This window comes from Takifugu flavidus, chromosome 20, assembly GCF_003711565.1.
Source record: "Takifugu flavidus isolate HTHZ2018 chromosome 20, ASM371156v2, whole genome shotgun sequence".
Classification (NCBI taxonomy): Eukaryota; Metazoa; Chordata; class Actinopteri; order Tetraodontiformes; family Tetraodontidae; genus Takifugu; species Takifugu flavidus.
The window spans coordinates 11,822,188-11,840,460 of record NC_079539.1 but is presented as its reverse complement, the minus strand read 5'-3'; the positions used below and the strand labels follow the sequence as shown (position 1 = coordinate 11,840,460).

Here is an 18,273-nt window from a genome sequence, read left to right as displayed (position 1 = left end):
TGTTGTTGTAAGAGTAATGGAACAGTGTGTTTTTAGCGTGTGTTTGTACTTTGTCTGCAGATGTTGTTCCAGCAGCTGCCTCTGCAGCCGGGCGTTGGTCTCCCTCTCCTCAGCCAGCTCCCTCTGTGAGTGGCGGGACTGTGCCTCCTTCCTGCTGGACTCCTCCTCTGCCTCGTTCAGCTGGCGCTTCAGGGATCGAATCCTCTGGGTCATCTAGGGTCGATCACAGAGCAGCACTTAGAGCCAACACACTTCATCTCAACATTGGCTGTGTGTGTGTGTGTGTGTGTGTGTGTGTGTGTGTGTGTGTGCCTCACCAAGTCCTTTTGCTCATTAGCTATTCTGTGTTCCTCTTCCATCTGATCATTAATCTCGTTGATTCTCCTCTCCAGTTTGGTGATGGTGTTATTCAGAATCGCCTTGTTCCTACACGACGACACAACTTATCAGCCACCATCTCCAAGTGTCACGGTTACGTTGGGATCCATGGTCAAACTATGTCCGTCATCAAGGATTCAACTTAAAATATTCTCTTTCCCTCATCAGTGAGAGGATCACACGCTGGACATATTTTTATTTAGCGTCCAGAATTGTGTAACTGACCTCTCCTCCAGCCTCAGTGTGTTCTCCAGCTCTTTGACCCTGGTCTCTGCCCGGGAGATGACGTCCTCCTGAACTCTGGAGTTATGGAGATCCTCCACTTCCAGACGCAGCTCACGGAGCTGCAGGTAGCGGGAGAGAGAGACAGAGCGATTGGGAGAGAGAGGAGAGGGAGAAAGAGAGAGGGAGGGGGAGAGAAAATGAGAGGGAAGAGAGGGGGGAGAGGGAGAGAAAGAAAGGACAGGGAGAGAGAGAAGGAGGGAGAGAGGGGGAGAGAGAAAGAGAAAGGAGAGGGAGGAGAGAGGGAGAGATCTTTTGGGGCCTTTTTTTCTCTACACTCCACACAAGGCTGTCTAAAGACAGATTATGTCCTCCTACAGATCTACTGTTCCTTCCAGATCTTAAAGCCTTAAGTCAGAAGCTGTAGTTTTGGATCTAAAATATGAGTTAAATGCTACGTACTTGTCTCTCCAAGGTGGCCTTTTCAATCTCCAGATGGTCATTCTGATCTTTCTCCTGGATCAGCTTCATCTGCAGCTGCTCAGTCTAACAATGGAAACAGAAACGTGCCGTTACGTCTGAGGGAGACACTTCTCTTGCACACAGAAGATGTTGGAATCAGCTGGTTTGGGGAGCCTGTGATCAACCTGCTCAATGGCTCTCTTGTGTTTGGCTGCCCATCTCTGCTCGCTGTCGTGCAGCTCCTCCAGATCACTCTCCATGTCGAGCATCTTCTCCTGAGAGAGAAAAAAGGACCTTTTGTTCAGACTAATTTCACACGTCACCATGACGACTTCCTATCTTGTCAGTGGGGCACTTTCAGGTGATTGTTCAGAATATGGAACCGATTCGGAATCCTCCCGAACAAAAAGAAACTGGATGAATAGTTCCGGATTATGGAGGGAAGAGACTTACTGCTAAAGGGGATCAGCATAATTAATTCCTCATTAACCCTGAACCCTGATGGCTGATGATCAGGTCACATTCTCTAACATGCTGTGGACACGGTTTTGTCTCCCGCTGGGAATTGGCAGAACTCCCTCGAGGGATCAAACATTCAGCCCAAAAGATTTCAAAATTGACTCATTTCCTCTTGTTGAGCTCAAATCTCTCAGATTTTATTTGGGTGGAATTTTCAAAGCTATTCCCTGAAATTACTCACTAAACTTCATTCATAACTCAAACATCTACATTTCCCAGCTGTGTATGGGAATTTAAAAAAAGAATTTTGCTGGATTTGTGTATTGTTTGGCATAAATGCATAAAAGCAGCAAAGCTGGTGAGTTCAGGCATCAGCGTTGATTCACAAGCTGCACATTTCCAATATTTGGAAGGTGGAAAGTTCAACCAGTGGAGTAAAGCCTCACCTGGGTCACCTTGACCTGTTTGGCCAGCTCATCCTTGGCCTGGTTGGTTGTGTGCAGCTCCATTTTCAGGTCTTCTACCATCCTCTCTGCCTGCTTGCACTGCAGCTGAATCCTCTCCCTCAGCTGGATCTCCTCCTCCAGGATCTGCTCCTTATCGATCAGTTTACCAGAAACCTGTAAACACAGCCTGAATGTGTCTCCATGTCCTTCTGAATAGCCCATGAAGCTTTGATTGGGAGGTTGTTGGGCGTGACACTGGGCGATAAAGGCAACTATTGATGATATTGTAGGACCAGTACCTCCCCCTGAAGCCTGCTGATGAGTGACTGCTGTCTCTGCAGCTCCTGCTCCTTCTCCAGCAGAGACTCCTCCATCTCCTCCAGCCTCAGCTCACTGTCCTCACGCAGCTTCTGCTGCAGACTCAGCTCAGCCTGAGCCTGAGAGGACACCTGCAGGGCCTCGGCCAACTGGGAACACAAGAACAGCTATTACCAAAGAGTCTTTGAGCTGTTAGCTCCACATCTGGTCCATCTGGACCCGGATCCAGTAGATTATTTCAGGTGTTCGGTAAGAACGCAACAGTTGATGACAGAGGAACTTAGAGAGGAACTTCATGATTTAATGTTGCTTTGTCAGCTTTAACTGACTCTCTTTAAGAAGGTCTGACTCCCATAACATCTACCTCGGTCTCCAGCTTAAGGATGGTGCTTTGGAGCTCCGAGCTCTTCTTTTCTTTGGTCTCTTTATCAATCTGCAGCTCCTCCAGCTGTCTCTCCGCCAACCACAACTTCTCTGACAGCGTCTGGGCGTATTGTGCCTGCTTGTCCAAGCTCTCCTGAGAAGAAGCAGGAGCACACAAGTGTCACACACTGTTTTCTTTGGTTTTGTTCGTTGCTGCCTGAGCTCCGTTGTGAGCACTCATGTTTGGACTGAAAGTATCCAGCCACACGATGGTACCTCAGCGTCCTGGATCTTGTTGTTGAGGGACTGCTGGAGATAATTGAAGGCGTATTCCTGATTGTTGGCCTCCACCATCACATTCCGCGCCTCTTTTACCTCAATCTGCAAAATTAAATCAACAAAACAGCAGTGATCTTTTTAATCATCCATCCATCCATCCATATCCATCCATCCATCCATCCATCAATATCAATATCTGTACATCCATCCACCCATCCATATCCATCCATCCATCCATCCATCCATCCATCCATCCATCCATCCATCCATCCATCCATCCATCCTTCCACCCATCTGCTCGCACCTCCATTGCTCGGAATTTGTCTCCCATGCTCTGGTTTGCTCTCTCCATCTCGATCATCTGCTCTCTCATTTTCCTCATCTCATTGGTCAGCTGGGTGTTGGTGCGCAGGAGGTCCTCGTTGTTCACCAGCAGGCTGCGCATCTCCAGCCTTCGCCAGCACAACACAGTCGAAACAAAGAGCAAGCACTTTAAAATCAAGCCATTTCTGTTGGTTTTTGGGTGTATGCTGTATGTGTCTGTTCTTCTCCTCTTTCTGTCCTCCCTCCTCCTCTTTCTCCACCTTTCCTCCTTCTCCTTTACCCAGCCAACCATCAGCAGGAGTAGCCTGCTCAAGGTTTCTTCCTGTTAAAAGGGAGTTTGTGCTGAACACTGCTGACAGATCTGGACTGTAACAGAGGCTTTATAAATAAAGCTGAACTGAATATTGTGGGTTGTCTGGAACACATATACATGTAGAGAGATAAGTAATTTTCTGTATATCAAAAAATGGTACAAAACTATTTCTCATTTAAAATGTCTGACTTGGGCTCTGATTCAGAGAGATTTGTAAAAAAAATAATAATAAAAAAAATCTGAATTTATTTCAAAACCTCTAAGGAAAAATTCAGATTTAAAGGATTTGAACCTTTAAATCCAAAGAATAATCCGAGAGAAGCTTAATTTAGTAAAAACAAAGGATAATAACATGTCTCATCTCCATAGAAAGACAATTTTACACTAAAGGCTAAAATGAAAACATCAAGTAAACCAACAATACATCTCACCTGATCTGGTTCCTTTCCTTTTCCATCTCTACACTCTCAGCTTCCAGAAACTGGTTACGCTGTAAACACACACACACACACACACACACACACACACACACACACACACACACACACACACACACACACACACACACATCAATATCATCAACATCATATTCTACCTCTTCATGGGTTTGGATTCAAGAATCCATTGTTGCATATGACACCAGTGGGTTCTCACTGCGTCTACATGCCCCACGATTTCGTGTTGCGGCTGTACCTTCTGACACACGTCCAGCTGCTTCGTCAACTCCTCGATGTAGTCTTTTTTATTCAGGCCCCCCAGAGTAGCAGAGCGCATGCTGTAGTGAGTATTCAACGTTGGTGGCATCTAAAGACACACATCTTAGTCAGAATATGTGTGTGTTTGTGTGTGTGTGTGTGTGTGTGGGGGGGGGGGGGGGGGGGTTCTGTATTGAGAGAGAATCAGTGATCTTACGGGGTTGTTGAGCTCAGCTCTCCTCCTCAGCATAGACTCATAAGTAGAGAATCGGGTGCGGGATGCTGCCATGGTGGGAACCGGGACACCTACTGGACTGGTGCTGCGGGTGAACAGGTTGACCTCTGAGGTGGCAGGTGACATCCCGCTCTGGAGCTGTCAGTAGGATGGGGGACAGTTGAATTTAGTGTATTTCCGTGATACAGTGTGAGGGTGGGGACAGAAGTAGAAAAGCGAAAGACTGAAATAGCATTTGGAGCTAATTACCAACCCTGTACTCGGACATTCTGTGGATCGGGTTGTAGTCAAGGGAGGCGTTGGCGCTATAGGGGCTGTTGAAGACCCGGGAGAAGCTGTCACCAACACCCACCTGTAAACACACATTAAACATACCTAATCAATAAAAAGACAGATGAAGGCTGAGAGTAGTTAAATATCTAAAGAAACACAAGAAAACATCAACAATGGGCTTGCTCAAATTGAAAAAGAAAGGATTCAACAGCTTTAATTGTGATGAATAATCACCATTTCTTGAAATGTGTGGGGACATTGTGCACTATTAGTGATGTAGATGTAAATTTGTGTGTTTTATTTAGAGTTTCTCTGCAATATCTATGGCAAATATTAAACATAAATATTATCTTAGCATTCTTAAACTGATTTTGGTTTGTACATCAAAGGATGAGCTGAGAAACTGTGGTTCCACGATCAACATCTGGACCCTGAGAGCCCGTCTGTCTGCACTTTGAGCAGAAGATGGCGCTGTCCAGTAACTGTAAAGGACAATCAACACAAAGGCTGCAAAACTGGCTGTGTCTTTGAAATGATATTTAAAAAAAACTGTAATTTACACAGTTCATTGGTGAAAACTGAGCCTGTTCAGTTTTTCAAGAAGGTGAACTTGAAAAACTAAACAGGAGTGAAGATGAAAGAATGTTAGTGGAATAACAGACAGCTACTAACATAGAGTACAGATAGATGACAACACTTTGATGTTCTCTTCAGTAATAACAGTTGAAGACCACGTTTGTATTCATTTATGTGTAAGCAGGCCTACACTTTTAGAGCGCTAACATTGCTTTAATCTGCAATTATTTTAAAAAAAGAGTTCACTTTTAACATCATTTCCGGACATAAGCGTCTGCTCTTGTCCAGCAGATGGCGCTGTTTAATAACTGCTCCTGTGTGCAGGAACACCAATCATGTGCGTGTCCACAGTTAACCTTACACACCCTGTCAGAGTTTGCATCCAAGTCCCGTGAAGCCAGAGACTCCAGGGACCCCCGGTAATGGTTAAGACCCACCCGGGTGGTCTCCCATCGGGCCAGCTTGGGGCCATTCTCCCTAAGTGACTCTCCGCCTCCTGGGCCATCTGCATCCTTCCCACTCTCCCCATTGGTCTTGATGTCATTGCCGAGGAACAGCTGATATTTCGGGTTCTGGCTGGTGGACACAATGCGGGGCGTGGAGGGCTCCTCCTCTGAAAGACTGTCAGGCTGCTTGTTCAAATCCATTTCAGACTCCTGGAAGAAAGCAGAGGAGGGAAACGACTCATGTTAAACATCCTTCATGAAATTTTAAAACACCTCTGGTATTTTGTAAAGAAAACAATGCACTAAAGCTTGAGTCAGACCTAAGAGGCAAAGGGTTACAATTAAATGAGCAATTCAGCAATTATTCATTTTTTTCTGTGTTCTGACTCAATCAGACTTGGCTTCATTGACAAGTTGGAAAATCACCACAATGTTTCTGTTGACTAAAAAAGAAAGTAATAATCTAAGTCAGGGATCACCAATCAGACCTTTAATATGACAGGAGGAGAACAGGGGCCCAAACAATCCCTACAGGTACAATTGAAACGGATCTGAGTAGAGTTTGAAGATGTGCAGGTTCATTCAATGGTGCTCAAGAGTAAATTTGCAGAGGAAAGAAACAGCTGAGCAGGGTTGTACTGGGATGATTGAGGAAGAAGTCCTGAGGATTTGGGCTCCATTTTGAGTGTCGGTCCTGATTGAGACCGGTGTGAAAATCATGCATCGCTATAAAAAAATGACTGCAGTGCCGTGATGGGGAGCAGAGATTGTTTCATGCAAGGACGTGGCGCCGGTGGCTCAGGCTTCTTTGCTTTATGCTTACCGATCCCATGCCAGAGTCAGCCACCGAGTCACTACCAGAGTCACTGGTTTGGGTCATGTGGGCTGCTTTTGAATCAGTCTGGTCAGAGTTCTGCTCAGCCTGAGTGGCTTTAGTTGTTTTCTCAGCTGGCTCAGTCTTCTTTGAACTGGTGTCCTGAAGTGTAGTGATGGTGGGACTGGGAAGAAGACTCTTGATTTCTTTCAGTTTCAGACTCTCAACTTCATCAAGAACTGGACTCTGGACTGGCTTGGTGCTGCTGAGTGCGGCAGAACCTGTTTCCTGTCCTGGAAAATGCAGAACCTCAATAGAAGCAGACTTCTGCAGCCTTCCTCTTCTGGAGAAACTTAAAGATCCCGTGTAAAACTTCTGATCCACACTAGAGAATCTGCTGATTAAGTCTTTGATGCTACCAGCCCGGTGCAGGCTTGGACCACGAGGAAGTCCTACAGGAGGCTTCTTCTGCTCCAATCTCCAGGTCTGGCTGCTGGTCTGATTGGAATGATTGGATGGAGTCTGGGAGGGAGAGGGCTCAGGTGGGTGCTGAAAGATGGGAACACATTATCAAAGCCCCAAAATAATGTTAAAAGGATTCTGAGATGTTATAGAGGTGGGAATCATGGAAGACCAAAACCTTTTAATCACAGGTGATGCAGCAAATCAATGATCACATTGTGGTTGTGTCTTCTGGGATGTCTTTTCAAATTTAGTATGTGTTGGTAATAATCTGCTACTCCATTAATATGTTTAGGTCTGACACACCCCAATATTTCATTCATGAATCTTATCAGCATTTTGGCAGGATTACATGCAGCTACAGAAGCCTACAATTAGCCACCAATGGCTAACAGTAACAACAAATAGAGTATTAGATATTTAGCACGGTCTTAGAGCAGAGAACTCTGAACAAATATGCCATTAAATGATTCCTCTGATTTGAAGTGATTGTTTTAAAGCAGCACAGCAGTAGTGAGTCTCCATCTGCCTCCTGTCCTTAAAGTGTGGAGATGTTGTTGACAGTTGAAGTGAACAGATAAGGACACGTAGCCTGTGTGTGTGCGTGTGCGTGTGTGGATGTGTGTGCGTGTGTGTGTGTCTATCCTGACATAAATCTCTCTTGAGAAAGTGCAACATCTGCCCGCTCGTCTGAAAAATCATCATCCAACCCCCGCACACACATGCGCGTACACACACACACAGACACACACACACACTGAGATCCTCCTAAATCCAAAAACTCATTCACATGAAATGGCAGCATTTTATGCCAGAAACCCACTTGTTTAAATCCAACTTTAATTACAATCATAAGCAGAATTCCGGTGCCACTTAGAGAAATGAAGTGGCGACTGTCCAGGGGTTTAAATTTTGAGACTCCAGGGTGCAAAGTAGCGAGTGGCCTTAATCCACGGACTTGCCTGGCCACTTCCCCAGAGAACAGTGAAACCAGCCTGGGCTGGGAGTGTCGCTCTGAGGCCTGGGAGCACTGGGAGGGAGAGTGAGTGTCTGGGGTTTAGGATCGCTGCTAATCACTGCGGTATTAAAATGTTTACAGGCTGTGGTGGGATTAGCACTGAGTGGATCATTTTAATGTTATTATTTTTGCCTTGCGAGCTCAGCTTGAACCCTGAGTACTGAAATGGGTTTGTTATACCTTTTACCTCGTTAAATTATTAGTTCCTCACATTCAGGTCAACTTCTCGTATAGGGGTTCTTGGAAAAGCCTGGTCACAGGAATTCTGCTGCTGTAATATATTTATATTGAATAATCTGGTATATGATGATTAGGAAGGAGCCACATGTGTCGCTGCTCATTGGTGGTTGCACCAGTACTCCTCCAGGGGGATCCTCTCTCTGTGGGTTTGAGGAGCATCGCCTCATCCCAGCACAACAATGCAGAAAAACACAAAGAAGCGAGAGGAACTATCTGGTTTCTGTGAGGAGGAAGAGGCAGAGCATGGCCAGAACCCCTAATTATGATCACTGGTAGATTAATGAAGGACAGCTTTTCAAGATGCCCTCATGATGTCACATGTCATTGTCTGAAGTCTGGGAAGAGTCTCTTGATGTTTGGGAGAAGAAAGAGCATTGATTCATCAGGAAAAGCCAAACAGAGCTGCTTTCAGGAAAATCAGGTTCTTATTTTCCAAATTCCTACACAAACACACACAACGTCTATTCCCTGTGGCTACACTACAGTACAGACATATGGCGTAGAGCTGTACTCACTATGACCCAGATACGTGACAGCAGTGCATCCTGGGAAATAGCCTGAATGACACAATGGTGTTTCAGTGTGCTCACGGGGTTCCCTCAGGGTGCCAGACAAGACAAGAACAACACACATCTTGTGTTGTGATGAACTGATTACTCCCCCATTAAACGCTTAATAAAAATGTGTTTGAAATGTATTTAATTTAATTTATTTACTTGATCTGGACAAAAGAAACAAACAAAAGTAAATCCAGAGAAGTGAAAGAAATGACTTTCACACATAGTAAATGTGGATTAACAACACTTCTGGGCCTACCCCAAATCTTATGATTTTTTCTTTTTAAAAACACCATTCGATGTAGAGGCTGCTGCAAATGGTTGTATAAGGATTTTGGCCGTATTTACTCGGCAGACTGTAGAAAACAACAGAACTTTTAAAGTTAGAAACAACGGATTTGACCAACTGTCACTTGCCTCATCCTTTAGAGCCAAAACAGTCACAAACATTTCATTATTTCTCTGTTTGTTAACATTAAAACTACTGTACATCTTTGATTTTGCTATTTATCAGTTTAGACAGTTAAGAAAATGTGAGAGTTCAGAAATAAATCCAGGGGCTTGTTGGTGGTAGTTTGCTCTGAGGCCACTTTTCCACTATTATTTATGTGAGACTCCAACTGAAATACTTTTATAAGACCTCTTATAAAGGTCTATTTCTTGGATTCTGTTGAAGGATTTCTAGAAATTCTTTGCAGAACTTGGGGTGTTTGAAAAGTAAGGTCAAACACAAAGCTATTTATTCAATATAAATCTTTTTCATCTAATCAAAATGAAGAGAGATTCTCTGAAATCCTGCTCATTTTCTGAGAGAAGAACTGTAAATAATCAGACAGGAAGGTTACTGAGCCTCGCAGCGCCACCTGCCTGGATTAGCAGCTTTCACAAGCCTGAGGCCACAGGCCTCCTATCAGAACAACAGAGGGTGTCAAGGGAGGAGCGCTGATATTCATTTCACTTGACTCCTCAAAAATAAAGCTGTAAACTGATGTTACTTTAATTGAAGCGAGCAACAATGAGCCACTACAGTATTGATTTGAAGAAAAAATGAGTTACCAGCACCTCTGCGTATCCCAGTAGTAATAACATGTTAATAATGTTAAACACACAGTTTGACGTTGTTGTTGTCTGGGAAGTTAAACGCAGAATCTCCTTTCACTGCAAACCTGCAATATTTCTCTTTTCATCACATCCTCCATCAGTGCTGCGATCCTAGTGTCTTGTGTGCAGCGTTTTGGCAGCCAGCCTGTCTGCTGCTTGTGTTTAATTTTCAGCAGCTAAACTGGGACACCCTGACAGGTTTCCTCTTATAATAAGACTCCAAACCAGGCTCCTTCCCTCACTGTTCCCTGTCACAGCCGTGTCAACCTATCAGGAGCAGTTTTTCTTTTTTGGATTTGGAAAAGATGCTAAAATGCACGTGTGTGCATGTGCGTATGCGTGTGTGTGTGTGCATATGTGTGTGTGTGTGTGTCTGTGTGTGAGACAGACAGAGCCAGATGAGCAGGCAGATGTTTCCTCTGTCTCCACTCTGACTGTCTGAGAAAGACTGACAACAGCTGGACCAATGCCAGAAAAATACACACAAGCAAACACACACACACACACACACACATCCAACATTGTGCTTCCGTCTTGGTGAGGACTTGAACAGACATCATTTCCCCAGCTCCTTACCCTAACCCTAACCATCACAAGTGACCCTAAACCCAATTCAAACCTCAGCCATGAAACCAGGAATTAACCCTCCAACAGTCCTTTGAAGTTGTGGGGACCAGACAAAATGTCCTCACTTCTCATAAATATCCTTTTCTCCTCTAGAATAGTGATTTTGGTATGTGGCAAGTACAACACACCCACACACACGCGCGCGAGCCCACGGGGACTTTTATTGGGCCAATACAAATATAAACATTTTAGCAAATCTTGCTTTGTTTTTTCGCAACTTTCTCCATTTGGAGCAGCCCCCCCTTGCCGCCCAGCGTCCGGCCAGATGGTTCCTCGCCACATCACTTCCTTGTTTGTGACTGTAATGACGCTTGGATGTGTGCAGCTGATAAAGATGCATCTTTATTGAGTGCGGATCCATTCCCAGTTGTGCTATGTGAAATGGGAGGGATAAAATGAGCACACACACGCACACACACACACACACACACACACACACACACACACACACACACACACACTCACAGATCTAGATCAGTGAGGCAGAGGTAGGTGAGAAGGTGTTAGACCTTCTCTCCTCTCCTTCTATAGCTTCATTTTTGGCAGCTCCAATGTTTCTATCCCAACAGTAGAACTGCAGTAGTTTACCTCAGAGCTGTTTGGTTCTTATTTGTCTTTGCTTGGACACCAATGACCCTTCTCTTTCATCTTTAACTCATGAATCACCCAATGATCCGTGCAAGTAATTAGGAAAAAGCTTGAAATGGGCTGAAGCCAGGTGAATCAAATGAGGATGGTTTATACCAGGCCAGCACAGAAGCTGTGAGAGTGAAGCCAGACTGTACCATGTTGTCCATGTTGCTTCCTTGTTCAGCCTCAGTCTTTTCTTGCATGCTGCAGCCAGTCGGTCTACAGGGCTCCTCTTGGTCCCACCTGAAGAAGGAATTCAACTGATTTGAATACAATGTCATTACAAAGGTGCCGGTCCTCTCAGTACCTATTGGAACCATGGGTTTAAAGCAGGTGATCAGATGTTCTGAGGTCCATGCTGGTACCTGTGAGGTGCTGTGAGGATCCTCTGGGTGAAACAGGTCAGCCTCTGCGTCTCCTCCTGGTACCTTTGCAGGTCTTGACTCAGTAGGCTATAGAGGCTGCTAAGAGCCTCCTGCTGAAACACAAGCCTCTCTGACTGAAGCAAACGCTCGCCGATGGACGCCTGAAGCTGGCGACAGGAGCACAGCTGAATCTGCAGAGGAGGCAACAAAGATGCTGATGTTCACTAGGTGCTTCCACTTTTGACATAGACAGTAAACTCAAAGGTTTCTTAACCAAAAAAAATCCTATTTGTATTGAGTTTTATTAGCTGGAACATTAACTTTTGCCAAACTTATTTATGTTTGACGTTAACGAATGTTGGAGATTTAGCCATCTGTGTTGCATTTAACATAACTCACAGCAGATTCCTGAAGGCTCCGGGGTGTCTTCAGTTCTTCTTCTCTTTGTTTCTTCTTCTGCTGAAGGTCAACCAGATCAGTCCTCAGCTGCTGCCGTTGACCTTCAATCTGCAGAAGTCTGGAGAGACATAAAAATCCATTTTAAAGAAGCTCCTGAACTCACCACTTACACACAGTCATATAGAGAAAAAATAAGTGAACAATCGATAAAAGATGAAATGAACTTTTGAGGAACAGAACCATACAACATAAATCTATATTACTGTGTAATGTGTGGTCAGTGCTGATTTCTGGATTTTTTTCTGTACAGAGAATTAATCTCACTAAAGAAAATCTGACAACTTTTTTAACAACATTTTTAATTGCCGCTGTATATTTGTAATAGTCAGAAAATCTTCAAATAATCAAAGAGTGCCATGCAGTAAAAAGAAAATTCTTATTTCTTTCCTTCCATTACTGAGTCATTCTTACTTAACAGTGAGCCATTCACGTGTGTGTGTGTGTTTATGTTAAGGTGCTTTAGAGTTTATGTTAAGGTGCTTTAAACAGAAGGTTTGAAAACACAGAAAATGTGTGAGAAAGTCAAGCCGATGCTACACACTGTTTGACTTTAAACTCTAAATGTTGCTTGTGTTTCTCCATCTTCTGTGAACCGCCTCCTGATCGGTGTGTGTTCAGAGGACCAGGACAGACCTGTTCTGTGTTTGCTGTGTAGCGGCACATTTGCCTGTGACAACAAGGAGGGCTGAATAAAACCTCTTTCACTTTGTTTGGGCTTCCTGTCAACTTTTCAACCCCCCCAGATGTCCAAAGCTGGTCTTTGGCTTTGGACCCCCTTCCATCGGAGGAAATAAACTAACATAAAGTCTCATGTTAAAACTGTTTAAAACAACACTACTTTTAAAAACATGGTCATGTTTTCATAGCTACGTAGCGCAAACAGCTAATCCAGGTTTTACATCTCCTGACATGTTCAAACATCAACGATGCCATACTGGGTGGTTCAACCAGCTATTTAAAAACCAGTATGCAGTAGTGCTTCTGGTCCAGAAGTGAACAGAGTAACACAAACAACAGTAAGTGAGTGGAAGTTAAAGCTGTTGAAGTGCTCTCCTGCAGGTCAAGCAGCTAACAAACAGCTCCATGTGAACTCAGAGCAAATATAAGAGCAGAGGCACTGTTAATTTAATGCTGTGTTATGCAGTTAGTGATAATAGCAGTAAGTTGGTTTTCCAGAGAACTACCAAACTCAGCTGCTCTGGTTTGATTTTGTTAAAAAATCAACTGTGTGGTAGCAGCCATTGTCGGACACCTGCAGCTCTGCAAAGCCAACAACACAACAGTTCTAATAGAGCTAATGGAGGTGAAACTGTATCACCATGAATTTTTTTAAATATATATATATATATAATTAAAGCAAAATAACTCTTCCTAGTAACGCTGGCAGTAGCGAGAGTGACCATCTGACCACTAGGGAGCAGTAATCCACTTTCACGGCATTGATGTTGGAGCAGCGCTGAAAAGAAGAGAAGTGCTTTCAGAAAGAGGAGGAGGCCATCTGAGCAGTCTTTGATAAACTCACCCAACAAGTGACATGGACGAGCACGGAAGACGAATGAGGGAAGCGAGAACACAAAGGCTCTTTGCTAATATATTAGCATTCTGCTCAGGAGGCCTGCTGACCTCACCGCCACCATACTTGGGTCAAATTTATAGGTACTGATGGAAAACAACACACTTTATATAATCAGTGATGGTGCTTTCTTCTTCTGAGTGATTTACTTCCCAGAATGTTACTATAACCTTCTACCAGAGGGCTGACACCAGTGCAGTGTTTTCATTTTATATAAAATACAGCTGCAATTTTTAAAATAAACTGAAAATGTAATTCATTCTTTTTTGCTTACTTTCTCTGTTCAGTTTGATCATTTCAGAGTCTGACACACAGCACAGATATCTAAGCTCAGTCTGCAGCAAAGCGCCTGAACTTGGGAAGAATTCAAGAGTTTCAAGCTTCATTAAAAAAATGAGTCCTGTCAATCAAGGTTATCTTGGCCAATCAAACGGCTTCATTAGAACACAGCGCGGCGCGACAGCTGATGGAGAACATCATCGTCTGGTATGCAGGCAGTAATGAAAATCTGTGTGTTTATGTGTTTACAACTGACAATCTCTCACCTACACACACACACACACACACACACACACCTACACACAGAGCCAGCTGTCGGTGTATTCTGATTAGCTGCTTGCATAGAGAAAAGCGTGAATAGGGCTCCTTAATTGCTTGAATGTATGCGACAAACGCATTTCACTCCATAATTGCAGGTGAAAAATGTGTGGGTGTTATTTATTTATTCTTTGACAATCATCCCGCCGTGTGCAGCCTGTCACATGCAGTCTCCACGGTGTCGAGGTCACAGGCGATGTATGAGCGCTACATATTTCTGCAGAGGACCTATTCACTTGACTGAAACATCACCTGGAAAGGCTGAATCTACACACACTGTTTTCATGACTGAAAGTATGCTTACATTCCAAAACAGCAAAGAAAATTAAAATACAGTTGCTAAGCTCAGCTATGAGAAAGTAAATCATCAATTGTGATTGTGTCACTAGTTGTAATTTCTGCCCTCCTTTCTCCAAACAAGACATTTTATAACTGAAGGGGAACAAGGTCTAAATTTGTCAGAATAAAAGATGAAGTTCTGCTGCAGCTTGATATTATCGGCACCGAGTCTTAAACAGTTAAAGAATGTGGTGGATAATCATGGTTTTAACAAACTAGACATGGCGAAAACACACACACACACACACACACACACACACACACACACACACACACACACACACACACAACACACACACACACACACACACACACACACACATTTTGTGAGTAAGTGCTTTTATAGACAAAATACATCCCCCAGCTCCTTACTCAGCTCCTGACCCTAAACCAAATTCAAATCTCAACCTTAAAACCAAGTCTTAACCCACCAACAATCCTATTCAATATGTAGCAAACACACACACACACACACACACACACACACACACACACACACACACACAGATGAGGTTTGGTACCAAAGAACAATACAGCCACTTCATTATCAGAAGCAACTGATGGGATTCTGTTCTGTTTTGGTGTCAAAAGGAAAATGCACGATTAGAACAGTCGAGAACATCCGGAGCCAAGATGCATGAGCTGCTGGTCAGGGTGGAAGTTGCCTCTAAAAGAATCCCAGTGTCTGGCTGCCTTAGCAGCAGTCAGGTCCAGTTCTGACTTTATCACGTAATCCTGCCTTCAAGCTAAAAGCATCTGTTGCAAACTGCCAGCAGGGCTTTCCTCTAACATGGAAAAGGGCAAAAGTGAAAAGGGCCAGGAAGCCTCTCATGGTGCCTTTGATACGAGTTGTGACAGGAGCCTGTTGGTCGTGGCCAGGATACTGTTACCGTGACTGTGGGAAGATTTCCCGGAACCTCATCAGGATAATCATGCATGCAAGTGAGTGACTCGTCTGCTGGCGCACCCTGAATCCCAAGATGTGTTTTAGCTTGTCTTGTTTGACAGAAGTGAGACCAGTCGAAGTGCCGTTCTGCCAGATCACTCAGAGCCGGAGTACAGAGAGTACAGGCGAGCAGGGTGAGGCGGCAACCACCTACAGCCATCTGAACGTTTACTGTCAGCAGCACGCAAGCGGGAACACAATCTGAAGATCGGACAGGAATGATCACAGTCTCACGCTGCATGTGAAAAGTGTTCAACAGGACTTCTTCTGTGGTTGTCTTTTAGCACTGATTCAAGGGTTTAAACTGGAAAACTCCCAGTCAAACTGCAAAAATGGCAACTTAATGGCCAAAAAAGGGAAGAATCGGACTCATATCATGATAAAAATGTACTGTCAAGCCAATGTTTTTTCATGTGTTTTGACATATTTCTGGTGAAAAGAAATGAAAACTAAAACAGTGAAGGAAAACCATCATGGCAAGATTCATCTGGACCACTGTCTTTAGTTCTGAGTTGCTCTCAGGACGTTTGTGGTGGAAAAGTCTTTAATGACTATAGCTTGTAATAAAAATTAACTGGATAATATCACAGGCAAATTATCATATTTAGAAGGTCGTCTAATTATTAGGTGAATATCTTAGTTGTGCTGCTATATGAACCTGGTCCTGCTCAAGGTTTCTTCCTGTTAAAGGGGAGTTTTTCCTGCCACTGTTGCTTGTTGGGGGTCAGGCCCTGGGATTCTGGAAAGCAGTTAGAAACAATTTTGATTCTAGCAGATGCTATATAAATAAATACTGATTTGATTTGATTAATTAAATTGAAATATGATGTGATATTTAAACATGGTGTTGTGCAGCTTTTTTTGCATGGAATTATTGTACGTTGGATTTTTGTTTGTTACAGCTTATTTCAGATGTCGTGAAAATCCTCACGGCTCTTTTTTCTACGTTTCATCCTGTGAAAAATAAGATCTGAGCTGTGTCAACGTGAACCTTTTTAAGTGATTGAAATATAGACTGGAATTATAGTAATATTAAATTAAACCTAGAGAGGGAAAAACGCGCCCTATTATACACTGTTAAAGTGATGAATACACAAGTGTTGCATTTGTTCACACTTTACAGCCAATCTGAACAAATTCAGCTCAGTGTAATATCTCATTTTTTTTCCATACAATATATATAGGAATGGAAATTATTCTTGTGCATTTAACATCCTTTTAAAATCAAAGAGCAAAACACACACACAGACCGAATTGTGTTGTTTTCTCCAGCAGAGCAGAACCTTCTGCTGTTGTGAGATATAGTGAAACTCCCACATTTGTGTCTCAATGCTGTGACAAACCCCACAAACCAACACAGAGCCGCCTCCTACTCGCGTGTTCAAACACTCACACGGCAACGCCGCTATGGGAGCGGGAGATGACATCAAGTATCTCTACACTCTCAAGTATCTGCTTTCAGAAAGTAGTTTGGATTTTCCCGGTTTCTGTAGCAACAGTCACAATATGGACTCAGATAAGTAGGAAATGTGTTCTGACCATCAAACTATCAACCCGACATCTCGGAACAGAGACCGGAGGCCTCCGCCGCCACCAATGAGACGTGAAGGCTTCATCACTGACCCAGCTGAACTGACTCACTGTAATTGTATGTTGCTGAGCTCCTGCTCAGTCTGTCTGTGGAGCTGCTGGAGGTGAAAGGTCAACTGCTGACTCAGAACAGCAAAGCTCCACAGGCCTCCTCCCCCTGAGATGCCCTCAGTGTCCTGATCACAGACAGAGCAGCGCCCACACAAACACACACACACGCACACACACACAAACACACTTTACTGAAGGCAGAAAATATCCATCTGTCTGTCTGTCTGCCTAAAAGGCATAGTTAGCATTCCTTCCTTCCTTCCTTCCTTCCTTCCTGCCTTCCTTCCTTCCTTTGCCCTTCCTTGCTTCTTTTTCTTCCTTTCTGGCTTCTTTTGTTCCATCCATCCATCCATCTATCCATCCATCCATCCTTCCTTCCTTCCTTCCTGTCCTCCATTCCTTCCTTTATCTGGCCTTTCCATTCTTCCTCCCTTCCTTTTGCCTTAATTCCTTGCTGCCTCCCTCTCTTGTTTCCCTCCTTCCATCTTTCCTGATTTAATTTCATCCTACCGACCTCCTTTCTTCCTGTCCTCTATTCCTTCTTTTCTTCCTTCCTTTATCTGTTGTTTTCTTTCTTTCTTCCTCCCTTCCTTCTGCCTTAATCCCTTCCTCCCTCCCTCTCTTGCTTGCTTGCATCCTTCCTCCATCCTTTCCTTCTATCCTTCCTGACTTCATTTCATCCTACCTGGCTTCCTTCCTTCCTCCTGTCTTTCTGTCCTCTATCCCTTCTTTTCTTCCTTCCTTTATCTGCTCCTTCCTTTCTTCCGACCTTCCTTCCTTCGTTCTGTCCTGTGGCTAATATTTGGAGGTTTTGGCTCATCTGTGCCATTATTAGAAGATTTCATGTAAATCTGGTGATTACTCTTTGATCATTCGTGTCTGTTTGAGTGCAGGCTAGTTGTTTGAAACTGTAAATATGATTGCAAAGCTAATGTTATTCCTGCTGTTCTGTTTCTCTTCTAAATTTCTATTCTCTCACATGACTAAACTGTTGCGCTGTGCATCACCTACATCAGGTTGACATATTTATTCAATGACTCCTCACTGAAACTGTAAATGACGTCGTTACGGCCGCATTGAGACGCGTTCACACATGCTGGCAGGTTCCTGCCTGA

General features: G+C 43.8%; 1 protein-coding gene and 1 long non-coding RNA gene across 2 annotated transcripts in view; one reads left to right on the top strand and one right to left on the bottom strand.

Moving 5' to 3' along the window:
• The window catches only part of LOC130517693 (cingulin), a 35,414-nt gene that overhangs the window by 1,463 nt on the left and 15,678 nt on the right, over window positions 1–18,273 (bottom strand). The window contains exons 3-22 of the mRNA XM_057019731.1: window positions 17,159–17,283; window positions 12,003–12,120; window positions 11,604–11,794; window positions 11,394–11,481; window positions 6,613–7,152; window positions 5,709–5,999; window positions 4,748–4,846; window positions 4,477–4,632; window positions 4,258–4,368; window positions 3,996–4,054; window positions 3,232–3,379; window positions 2,925–3,029; window positions 2,650–2,802; window positions 2,267–2,434; window positions 1,968–2,141; window positions 1,248–1,337; window positions 1,063–1,146; window positions 604–722; window positions 318–426; window positions 50–213 (exon numbers count right to left, since the gene is read on the bottom strand). Of these exons, the coding sequence (XP_056875711.1) occupies window positions 50–213; window positions 318–426; window positions 604–722; window positions 1,063–1,146; window positions 1,248–1,337; window positions 1,968–2,141; window positions 2,267–2,434; window positions 2,650–2,802; window positions 2,925–3,029; window positions 3,232–3,379; window positions 3,996–4,054; window positions 4,258–4,368; window positions 4,477–4,632; window positions 4,748–4,846; window positions 5,709–5,999; window positions 6,613–7,152; window positions 11,394–11,441 (2,618 nt within the window). The 5' untranslated portion in view covers window positions 11,442–11,481; window positions 11,604–11,794; window positions 12,003–12,120; window positions 17,159–17,283. The remainder of the gene's footprint in view (window positions 1–49; window positions 214–317; window positions 427–603; window positions 723–1,062; window positions 1,147–1,247; window positions 1,338–1,967; window positions 2,142–2,266; window positions 2,435–2,649; window positions 2,803–2,924; window positions 3,030–3,231; window positions 3,380–3,995; window positions 4,055–4,257; window positions 4,369–4,476; window positions 4,633–4,747; window positions 4,847–5,708; window positions 6,000–6,612; window positions 7,153–11,393; window positions 11,482–11,603; window positions 11,795–12,002; window positions 12,121–17,158; window positions 17,284–18,273) is intronic.
• Window positions 15,064–16,575, top strand: LOC130517699 (uncharacterized). The gene is made up of 2 exons (XR_008947783.1): window positions 15,064–15,513; window positions 15,580–16,575. It is a non-coding gene; the product is annotated as an uncharacterized LOC130517699 (long non-coding RNA).